At 38.6% G+C, this 12,501-nt stretch overlaps 1 protein-coding gene across 1 annotated transcript in view; it reads left to right on the top strand.

Moving 5' to 3' along the window:
• Positions 1-12,501, top strand: part of SLC25A48 (solute carrier family 25 member 48) — a 56,382-nt gene that overhangs the window by 33,201 nt on the left and 10,680 nt on the right. Inside the window, exon 6 of the mRNA XM_020991406.1 lies at positions 3,967-4,100. Coding sequence (XP_020847065.1) covers positions 3,967-4,100 — 134 coding nt within the window. The remainder of the gene's footprint in view (positions 1-3,966; positions 4,101-12,501) is intronic.

The following is a 12,501-nucleotide window of genomic DNA, read 5'->3' as shown; positions in this document are numbered from 1 at the left end:
GGAGAGCCTCTGGAGCTATGAGGGCTAAAATATCCTTACTTTGAGATTCACGAGTCTCTATTCCCTTATCTTTTCCTAACTCTCTTCCATACCAAGCTCATCTGGCTCCATGCCTCTTCCTATTTCTGATTAGGATTTGAATGGGAATGTGGATCCCAGTGGATCCATTTTTGTGATTCATTTTATCCGTATCATAAAGTGTCAGCTAGGAGATATTGGAGAGACTTTAGTACAACCCATTTGTTTTGTAGATGAGGAAACTGTGGCCTAGAAGGTGGAGACAACTCCTTCAAAGTCACAAATGAATTTAGTCTCCACTGCACTGCCTTCCATAAAGGATGCTAAATTGCAATGCCCTGTTGTGTTCTAGAATTTAGAATGAATCTGGGGTGGTAAACGGCTACTGTCTAATATATGTTCTTTTCCAATATGGAACTATATAATTATTGTTCACATAATGGCCTACAGGAGAGACAATGTGGTGAAGTCAACAGAGTACCAAGTTAGGAAGACTTAGGTTCAAATCTTGCTGCCAAAACTTGACAATAGGCAAATCACTTGATTTCTCTGAGCCTCAGTTTCCTTTTCTGCAAAATAGGTCTAATAATGCCTATAGTACCTTCCTGGCAAGGTTGTGAGACTCAAAGGGGCAAAGTATCTTAAGTGCCTTGTTAGCCTCCAAAGTTCTAAGTAAACCAATTGTCATTATTGTAGGAGAGCTATAGATGGGAAGATGGATAAGAAAGAGTGGAGGAGGGAGCTAAATGAATCCCCATGTGTCTTCATACTGTACTATCACTTTAGGTCATTCTGCAAACATACTGCCTTTATTCTCTCTCTCTTATTTTTTTTATTTTTTATTTTTTGCAACCAGACCTGTGACATCATTGGTGTGAGGCACTTCCAGTGAGGAAGCTCCCTCTCTGCTCATACAGAGCCTTCATATATCATATAGGAGCTCTGGGTCAGGGAGGCCCTCAGATAGGTCTGGATTTATTTTGATCAGCATGCAGAGTTGAAAGAGCCCTGCACCCACAGTCAGAAGACTTTGATTTGAGTTCTGGCTCTGACATCTCGATCTGTGACAATGACCAGGTAACCCAATATTAGCAAAATTATTTCCTCATCTCTAAAATAAGGATATTACCTAATTGCCTAAGTATTACCAAATTATATTATTATCTAATATTATATATATATATATAACATCACATATTATACATAATGTTATTACCCAATATATTATTATATTACCTGATCACAGGGGACAGTTGTGAGGAAAACTCTCCATGTGAACCATTAGTTTTGTTATTGAGTGAACCAGTAAAGCAACTGTTGCAAAATTCGAACTTTGGCATTAGTTCTTTTTTTTTTCCCTTCCTGCCCAAGAATCTAATAGTTTCTGTGTTTGCACAGAAGCCTAGGAGGTGGCTTTTTAAAAGAAGCATTGTATTTGCTGAACGGAAAAGTTTGTCTCTTTGGTCTGTGAGCAGGCTGTAAGTCAGCTTGGAAGTAATGATTACTGAGCAATTACTTTTTTAAAAAAATTAGATGCCTATGTCTGGGAAAAGCAGAGGTCTATGAGATTAGTCAATGACTTTATTGGGCTAGTCCTTTCTCTCCTCCTATAGAGTAGCACTTCAGGAAAGCAATTTTAATCAGAGCTAGTTAATCTGGTTGAAATGATAAAGCCTTTGGTGGCAATTTCTATTTCAAATCTATCAATAAACTAGGGATGGCTTGGCAAAAGCAGAAGGCATCACAGGGTGTTTCCTTTGTGGACCTTAAAAAAAAGATCATATAAAAATAAAATATACAATTATAGATTCATTCTGTCTCTGTCTCTGTCTCTCTGTCTCTCTCTGTCTCTCTGTCTCTCTGTCTCTCTGTCTCTCTCTCTCTCTCTCTCTCTCTCTCTCTCTCTCTCTCGCCTCATTCTAATCCCAGTTTAGTCCCTTTTTCTGATCTCTGTCAAATGAGGCCCATTCCAGCTGTAATATTCTGTGATCCAACAAATTTTATTGACACTATGATAAAAAGTAACAAGACATTCATTGAAACAACTAAAATTATAGGATGATATAGAGACATAAGGGTATGCTCTAATTCAGCAATTCTCAAATATTTGGTCTCAGGATTCCTTTATATTCATTTTTTTTAGGCAATTGGGGTTAAGTGACTTGCCCAAGGTCACACAGCTAGTAAGTGTCAAGTGTTTGGTTTGCGGCTGGATCTGAACTCAGGTCCTCCTGACTTTAGGGCCGGTGCTCTATCCACTGCACCACTGAACTGCCCCAATTCCTTTATATTCTTTAAAATTATTGAGAATCCCAAAAAGCTTTTGTCTATGTGGGTTATACCTATTGATATTTACCATATTAGAAATTAAAACATACATTTAAAACTATCAAAATAAACCCATTATACGTTAACAAAAATCACACATCTTTATAAAAAATAACTATCTTCCAAAACAAAATGGTACTGTTTTATGAATTTTTGCAAATCTCTTAAATATCTGGCTTCATGGAAAGCAGCTGGGTTCTCACATCTGCTTTAAATCTTTTGCAATGTCTTGTTTTGATTTGAAGTATACGAAGAAAAATGGGCTTTATATATGTACATAGCTGGAAAAGGCAAGAGCATTTTAAGAGGCTAATAATATTTTAATATTATTACAAAAATGATTTTGACTTTGCGGATCTCCTGAATGTGTCTAGGGATCCCCAGGAATCCTTAGACTATCAGGGGTAATGAACTGTTACTCTTACTATTCAATCATAGAGAAAGATACCTGCCTCAATGCTTCAAAGAATGATCAAAGGTACTTTTCTAGCTTTAAAGTGTATAATGGCTCATTGTGACAGTCCTGATGAGTAGTCTCCTGCTACAGTCAAGTTAGCCATCCTTGAGTTAAACCTACAGTTAAATGTATATTTGGATTTGTGTTGCATACATGTGTATGTGTGTGTGTGTGTGTGTGTGTGTGTGTATATGTTGCATATATATGTAGCTACATTTATGCATAGGTAGGTTTGTACTCATGTGTATACAAATAAATATGTAATGATACAGCTGTCTTATTTAACTTACACATTGTACAGATGAGGAAACCAAAGCTTATGAAATGTAAATGACTTGGCCAAGGTCATACAGGTAGTAAGAATCAGAAATGGGATCTGAACCCAGGTCCTTTGACTCTAAAGTCAGTGCTTTCTACTCAGGGATGTGTTGGAGCCAATTCATAGATGCTTGTGAAAGCCAGCTGTTACAGTTACAGTGTGAGTATTTACACTTCAGAAACTGCAAATTCTACAAATCAGGGCTTGATCCCAATTTTACATTTATCTGGTATGGTAGTGATTGTAGTCAAGATAGAGTGTGAAAGACAAGCCAAAAAGCTGGTAGAATTAATGGAAAACAGTATGTTGTATATAAACATGTTTGTGTATGCGTGTAGAAACATTGTATGCATTTAAGTTTAAGTATGTGTTTTTACACATCTATTTTGGAATGTTTTGTTACTAGCATATGGCCCTTTCCAGTAGGTTTGCCACTAGGTTACTTAGAATTGCTAGCACCACATCCATATCTCCATAGCATGTTAGGGTTTCCATATCATTTCCCTCACAACAATCTTATGAGATGCTATCCCTACCCATAGCCACATAGCTAGGATCAGAGCCAGGATTTTGGCTAAACTGTCTCCTAACTCCAAGTTTAACACTTTTTCCACTGCAGCGTTATTTCAAGGATCTCTGATTTAATCTGCATGGGTTTCATTGATGTGTATCACAACCCCTCCCTGCCAGGTAAATGGGTTCATGAACCACTCAAGCCAAAAATTTCTCTTCAACTTCCCCAACTGAATCCCATATATAATCAAGTTACTGACTCTGCAGTGGGCTCTAACATCCTAAACCTCTCTGTGTCGTTGTCTGTGTATGTGTCTCTGTCTTTTTATAGGAGCCATTTCATGGGGAACTGCCACTCCCATGGATGTTATAAAAAGTCGACTCCAAGCAGATGGAGTCTATAGCAATAAGTACAAGGGCGTCATGGACTGTATCTCCCAGAGCTACCGGAAGGAAGGACTTAAAGTAAGCAACATTGAAGTAAGACTTTATGGGCTACTTGGCTTCGTGTTGAAAATATCTTTATCCAATTATTAAGAGAGAGGGGATATGGGAGATATTTCAATGTCAAGGAGTTAGGAATCTAATATTTATTCCAGGACAGGTTTCCTTGTGTGGCCTTAGGCAAATCATTCAACCTCTCTAAAGCCTGGCTTTACCTAGTATGCTAGATTTGGAGTAAGACAGCCTGAGTTTATATTCCAAATCTGTAGCTGACCTCTGGTAACTGACCCCAAGCAAATCACTCAGAGCCTGTTTTCTCATGTGAAAAGTGAGGGAGTTGTACTAACTGACCTCTAAGGTCCTTTTTAATTCTAAATCTTTGATACTATGATTTTTTTTTAACTAGGGAGGGAAGGAAGAACTCTGAACTTGTACTATGTTCAGGGAACTTCTAGTGTTAAATCTTCCTTCACCATGCAGGTAGACAACTCATAGATAATTGCCTGGGGGCACTGAAAGGTTAAATGACTTGCCTATCATCACACAGCAGGCATGAATCAAAGGCAGGACCTGAACCCATATTTTCCTAATTTCAAGGGTGACCCTCTCTCTGTTATACCATGCTACTTTTCATCCCTAGTAATTAACAAATATGATCAATGAAGATTTATTGAGAGCCCATTCTACAGGAACAAATGAGATTAAGCATATAAACTGCTTTGAAAATTTTGAAGTGCTATATCCATATTGGCTATTATTATCACAAAGCAAAAGACAGGTGAGGCAGTTCATAGGATTTAGAGTGGAAAGGGCCGGAGAGATCATGAGTGGCTACCCCCTCATTTTACAGATGAGGAAACTGAAGTCTAGACAGATGGGTACAGCAAGCATTAAATAGCAAAGGCATGAATCAGACCCAGTTCTTTTACTCCTAATTCAGTGCTTCTTCTATTCAATTCAAAAGTACTTATTAACTGCTTACAGTGGGCAGACCCCTGTGCTTGGCTATAGGAAGGAGTATCATAGACCTCAGGCTAGATCTTATAGCTTCTTCCCTGTTTCCCTGTCCCACAGCTGGCCCTCTCTCTGTATCTGAGCCAGGAGTTATAGTGGACTAAGGAGGAGATTCCTATCCCTCCTCGCCCATCTTCTACCCAGGGCCTGGCCATACTGACAAGGAAGTCATAGTTTTGGGATACTGAGCTCACTGCATTGGGGTGCTTAGCCTTTCCACATGTTCCTCATTGCCATCCCCTGAGACATGCCCCAGATTGAAGCCAGCCTAGGTCCTAGCTAGAAGCAGCTCCAGCGAATAAATATATCTGTCTGTGTATATCTATATGTTTATGCATGTATACCCAGGTCTGCATATCTCTGTGTGGTTTACGTGGGTGTCTGCATCTATGTGTACATGTGTTTGTCTCTGTGTGCGCCTACGTGAGCCCAGTCTATTTCACAGTCAGATCTGTCTTTGAAAGAATCCTCCTCCTGCGGTTCTCATCTCTGCTCCTCTTACGTTGCTCACCAAGAGTGTGGTAGAGAATGGATTCTTGGAGTTGAGGGGATCCTAAAGTTCATCTGGTTTAGGTCAATGCTCAATGTACAGATGAAACTGAAGCCTCCAGAGGTGATCAGAGAGGGGAGATGGTTATACTGGCAATCAAGAATCAGGTCAGGGAGCTGTCAATCTGGCAGGAACATAAGATTCAGGACATCCGCCCCCATATATATGTTCCTAGAGGTAATAGCTACTGGAGTTCATGGGGGGGGGGGGTGGCGGTGAATTAGAAGGAAGGAATCAAGTATGTGACATAGTCAGATCTACATTTTTAAAAATCACTTTGACAAGCTGAGGGGAGAAAGGACTGGAGAAGGAGAAGGTATAGGTTAAAGAGACTAACCAAGAAGCTATTGCAGTAGTCCAGGTGAGAGGCGATAAGGACCTGAACTAGGGTACATGGAGAGAAGGGGAGGAGGTACAAAAGAGATGTTGTGAAGGTAGAAAACAACAAGATTTGTCAAGTGATTAGATATGTGGTATCAGTGAGAATGGTGAAGAAAGGGTGACACTGAAGTTGTGAGTCTAGATGACTGGAAGAATAGTAGTGGGATAAAGGTGAAGGTTTAGGGGAAGAGATGAGTTATGTTTTAGAACTGTTGAGTTTGAGATGCCTATAGGACATCTAGTTTGGTGTTTACGAAGAGTGGTTGGTAATGTGGTCCTGGAGCTCAGGAGAGAGACTAGGGCTGGATATATATATACATACACACATTATATATGTGTATATATGTATATATGTATATATATATATATGTATGTATATATATATATATATAGAGAGAGAGAGAGAGAGAAAGAGAGAGAGAGAGAGAGAGAGAGAGAGAGAGAGAGAGAGAGAGAGAGAGAGAGAGATTGGAATGTACATATATAGATACATCTATATATATACCTATATATCTAGGAATCATCTTTATGTAGAGAAGACAATTGAACCAATTTGAGCTGAAACCCAGAACTTAAAGGCAGCCTGAAATAGTAGAAAGAGCACTGAGTTTGGAGTCAGAGGACATGAGTTCAAATATTGCCTCAAATATTCAGATGACATTGGGCAAGTCACTTACTTCTCTGGGCCTCAGCTCTAAAATGAAGGGATGTGACAACTAGATTGGCTCTGAAGTCCCTTCCAGTTCTAATTTTATGATGCCATGTCCTTCTAGCTCAGCAGATTCAACTACTAGATCGCTTGGATTGTTAGGAAATAATTCTTTATTTTGAATGGAAATCTGTGTCTCTACCACTTCCATCCATTGAGCCTTGTTCTATCCTTTGGGCCCATATAAGACAAGTTGAATCCCTTTTCTACTCTCCATACATTGAAGGCTCTGATCATGTCCTTCCTAGTATGCTCCTTTCTAAAATCTACACTTATTAACTATGTGGTGACCCTGAGCAATTCTCCCCTCTTTGGACTTCAGTTTTCTCATTTATAAAATAGTGCTATTAATACTGACCTAAATCACATGGTTGGTGTGGGGAAAGATGTTACAAACCTGAAAGCGCTATAAACATTTGGGTTATTGTATTCAGGATAGCTAGCACCTCACAAGCAGCAAAATGTTCATTGAAATTAGTACCCAGGGAAGAGATATCTCATGCTTTTGTTCCTGGATCAGGTCTTTTGATTTATCCACACTCTTGGGGTATATTTGATAGGGATATCAGTGTAGGGATAAGTGTAGGAACTGTACAAAGCCCCATAGGTCCTTCAGGTCTTGTGAAACTGTAGATGTTGTTAAATTCCACTTTCATGAATCATAAGATTTCAAGAACAGAGAATCTATACATTTTAATAGCCCCAAGAAAGACTACCTATATATATATTCTTTCCCTCCTTTTAAAGATAACAGAAAACATCTTTCTTTTTTTTCCACCTTTTTGATTAATTAATTAATTTTTTGTTTTCAACAATCATTTCCATAAACTTTTGAGTTTTAAATTTTCTCCACCTCCCTAGAACGCGTGCAATCTGATATAGGCTTTACATATACATTCCTATTAAACATATTTTCACATTAGGCATGTTGTAAACAAGAATTAGAACCAATAGGAGGAACCACAAGAAAGAAGAAACAAAACAACAAAACAGAAGGGAAAAAAAAAGAGCAAATAGTATACTTCAGGGGCAGCTAGGTGGCGCAGTGAATAGAGCACTGGCCCTGAAGTCAGGAGGACCTGAGTTCAAATGTGGCCTCAGACCAAGCACTTGACATTTACTAGCTGTGTGACCCTGGGCAAGTCACTTAACCCCAATTGCCTAAAAAAAAAACCCCAAAAAACAAACAAAAAAACCCAAATAAAATGCTTCAATCTGCATTCAAACTCCATAGTTCTTTCTCTGGAATGGATAGCATTTTCCATCATGAGACTTTTGGAAATGTCTTATGCATTGTTGAGAAGAGCTAAGTCTATCAAAGTTAGTCATCGCACAACGTGGCTGTTACTGTGTACAATGTTCTCCTGGTTCTATTCACTTCACTCAGCATCAGTCCATGCAAGTCTTTCCAGGTTTTTCTGAAGTCTGCTTGCTCATCATTTCTTATAGCACAATACTATTCCATTACATTCATATACCAAAACTTGTTCAACCATTCCCTAATCAATGGGCATCCCCTCACCACCATAGAAAGAGCTGCTATAAATATTTTTGTACATATGTCTCCTTTTCCCATTTTTACGATCTCTTTGGGATACAGCCCTAGAAATATTATTGCTGGGTCAGTGGGTATGCACATTTTTATAGGCCTTTGGACATAGCAGTACCTATTCTTCTTCAAGGAAATTAGTTTGGGTCCTGTATTCAGTGATTTTTGAAGATCACTTTGGGCAATTCTATTTTGAAATTTTCATGCAATACATTGGGATAATTTTGGATGGTTGCAAATAGTGTTGGGGGCCCTGTCTGGTCATCACTTTAATTTCATTTGTCCTGTGAGGCAACTACTAGGAGGAATATCCATCCCTGTCAGGGCACATATTGTCCAGAGCTGAGAAAATAAAACACACCTTTGAGTTTTTAGTGGAAATTTCCTAGGCTACCAGATGGTGATGTCACTTTGGGAAGTCTCTCTTTTCTTCTATGTCTGTATCACTTTGAATGCTATTTTTGCACTCTCTAAATCCCGTGCATGTCTGTGTGTACACACATGTATCTATGCATGTCTCTGGTGGCTTTACCCCCCTTTTTTTTGGTCTATTTCTCTTTTTCTGGCTTTTTTTCCCCTGTTTTTGTCTTTCCTGTCTCTATCATTTTATGTTTGGCTCTTTGTTTTTTCTCTTTCTTCTCTGCATGTTTATTGAGCACCTAGCTAGCAGCATTTCTGTTTTAAATAAAACATTGCTTCTTCAGTTTTCCAGCACTTGAGAAACTTTCTTGAAACTTATATTCTATCTATTATTCTATTTTCTGTGAATCTAGAAGTCTAGTTTAAGAAGTTATAGTTCTTAGCATCCTCTCCATTCTTCAGATCTGAATATGAGTAGATGAGTGGCACATAAATAGGCTGTAAACTCCTCTGACTGGGGGATTTGTAACTTTCCATGTGTCTGAGGTGGTATGGAGCATGCTGCCAGTGCCGTAGCTTACCCCAAAAGGGAGGATTGTGGCTTTTAGTGGGGCTTAATAGGACAGAAACTTTGCTCTTTGAGAGCAGAGATCAGTCTGGGCAACCAGGTGAGTAGCTGTGAACTCAATGGATGGAATTTTCCCCTCCAAGTTTGTCTCAGCACCTTACATGCCATTTATTACGTAATCTGTAGTCCTGTGGAATTTTTAGAAAGATTAAGAGTTAGCTTCTCAAAACACTGTTAAAATGTAGGTGACTTATTTTTCACTCATTCCTGTATAAACCACCTCAGTGCCTAGACAGTGTTTAATGTTAGCAGCGACATTTTTATAAATTTCTAAACCAGGGGTTTTTAACCTAGGGTGTGAACTTATTTATTTAAAATATTTTGATAAATTATTTCTTTACAATTGTCTTTCTTTGAAATCTGTATTTTATTTTATGCATTTTAAAAACATTATTCTGAAAAGGCATCTGCAGGTTTCACCAGGCTGACAAAGGGTTCCATGATAGAAAAAAGATTAAGAATTCCTGCTCTAAATTATCTCATAACATAGGACTAGAAGGAGGCATTGACTCTGTTGTTCAGTTTCACTAACTGAGAAAAGACAGTTAAGTGTTGTCAATGCACTGGTCTTATAGTAATGGACCTGAGTTTAAATCCTGCCTGAGAAATTTATTAAATTGTGACCCTGCACAAAACACTTAAACTTTCTCAGATTCAGTTTTCTTGTCTACAAAAAGGAGATAACAATAGTAGTTACCTAATAGGGTTGTTGTGAGGATCAAATAAGATACAAGCCCTTTTCAAATGTTAATTTGCTCTGTAAATTCTAGCTAACATTATCATTCCTATTATTAAAAGATAATTCCTCCCAAAGTACACAATAACCTTGCTCTCCTCTTCAGCCAAACATGAAAATTACTCTGATTGATTATAGAATCCGTAGATGAAAGTAACTGACCTAAAACTAGCTGAGATTCAGGACCTGACATGCCATGTACAGAATTACCTTAGAGGTTTAAGGGTCTCAGAGGATATTGAACACAACCCATAACTTGGTAGGAATTACCTCATCTCCCTCAGCAGTGGTAATACAGCTTACACTGATAGACTCCAGAAATGGGGAACCTGTGTCCCATAAGGCTGTCCATTTCACTTTAAGAATGATCTATGTTTTAGGAAGTTTTTTGTTTGCTCCAAGCTCATCCCTATGCAGTATAAGTTTAATTCTTTTTTTTTAAAAGTTACCTTTTTCTTTTTCAATTAACAAACTTTTGTTTATTCTCTCTCCCATCTCTCACTCACTCCACCCCAACCACTATTAAGAAAGAAGGGAAGAATACAAAATGTTGAAATAAATATTCCTAGTTAAGCAAAACAAATTCTTACATTAGCTGTTTCCAAAAATATGTCTTATTCTGCATGTTGAATCCATCATCTCCTTGCCAAGCAGTGGATAACATACATCATTGGTCCTCTGAAATCAGTTGGTCACTGCATTGATTAGAATTCTTAAATCCTTCGAAGTTGTTCATTTTAATCTTGTTGTTGAAATACGTACGTGCGCACACACACACACACACACACACACACACACACACACACACACTGTTCTCTTGGTTCTACTCACTTCACTCTCCATCAGTTCACATGTCTTCCCAGGTTTTTCTGAAACCATTCCTTTCATCACTTATTATGACACAATAATATTCCTACTAATTCCCTTTTCACATGAAATATTTTCACCTATTTGAAGGGCTATTAATGAAAAAGGAATTAAAATGAATATAATGGATTACTAATTACTTTTCCATATAACAGCCTTTCCCAGGTCTGTGAAGACAGCATTGAATTTCCACACACTTTTCCTTTCAGGCTAAATAACTTGTTTCTTCAGTTTAGAGACACAACTAGAGCGGATCGACTGGGGCTTTGTCCTAGGAAACCTGCATCTAGAAAAGGGGCATATTTCCCATGCTTTTTAGTCCTCTGCTGGAGTAGCCTGGAGAGTCCCTTTGCTTAAGACTCATTTCCCCTGCCTGAATCTCCTCTTCTGAGGAGGAGTCTTGCCTGTTTACCTCTGAGCTCCCAACTAGAGACAGTGCTCTGGTAAATTCTCAGTTTTAAATCTCTCTCCTTCTAGAATTCCTCCCCTCAATCATTTCCTCCCAACTTTAATCCCAATAAATACACTGTTTATGAGGACAAAAAAAGCATTTAAAACAAAGAGAAGCAAGTCAGATTTTCCCGTGCTGAGACGGAATTTTCTGCAGAGAATGGAAGTGGTTTCTCCAGTGGAAGTGGTTTCAGCAACACAGCATTTGTCCTAATACACCTCAGATTGATTGACCCAATCAGCCTCACTCCCAGATGTTCTCCTTGTGGCAGCTACTTCTGCCTGTGTTCCCACCTTCCTCACTTCCTAGGGTTTCTCTCAGTTTCTCTTTCTCCAGTTCTTTGCCTTATTGGGGGCTGGGCTCCTTCTCAAGTCTTACTCTTGCCCTTACTCAAACTATACTAGGCTTCTTAAATTGTTCTACCCTTACTTTGGGTCTGACCAATCATTTCTTCAATACGTATGGCACTGTTTCCTTTCTAATTCACCCGAGACACTTATTCATAACGGTGTCACCAGACCTGCCTGAATTTTCAAAGGTAGTTTGACATCTCTTCATTCCTTTACTTGCTTTAATAAGGGCCTGGGTAACTGCAAGGGCACCTTAACGTAATGTAATATGAATGACATTTTGGCAAAGATGATAATGTGAATATGATGGACATTTGGGCAATTAAGCCACAGAATAAAAAGCATTTCATTCATTCCCCTAGACCTTACAGACTACACTGAGAGATCTCATCATCATTTTCCCTCTTGCAGGGTAGGAAGCATGTACACACAAACCACAGTAAGACCTTTTGTTAAAACTTCCACAGTGCCCATAAGAGCAATGTTTCTACCCTCACCATCAGTGAAATAACAAAACCCAGCCCTTAGTTGGGTTATCTTCCCAAACCTTTAGAAGATCAAGGATTTTTAAGTGTGTAACTCATGAAATCATCTAGTCCTCACTTAACAAATGAGGTCTGGGGTGAGGGGTGGGAAATGACTTGCTCAAGGTGATATAGTCAAGTAGTAGCAAAGCTGGGACTAACAGCCAGGTCACCTTACTCCTATCTTTTTTCTTTTTTTTCTTTTTAGTTTTCAACATTCACTTTTATAAGATTTTGAGTTCTAAATTGTTTCTCCCTCCATCCCCTCTACCCTCCTCAAGACAGCATACAATCTGATATAGG

The sequence above is a fragment of the Phascolarctos cinereus genome, unplaced genomic scaffold, assembly GCF_003287225.1.
Source record: "Phascolarctos cinereus isolate Bilbo 61053 unplaced genomic scaffold, phaCin_HiC Scaffold_2;HRSCAF=192, whole genome shotgun sequence".
In the NCBI taxonomy this organism is placed as follows: domain Eukaryota; kingdom Metazoa; phylum Chordata; class Mammalia; order Diprotodontia; family Phascolarctidae; genus Phascolarctos; species Phascolarctos cinereus.
This window is presented reverse-complemented; position numbering and strand designations above follow the sequence as displayed.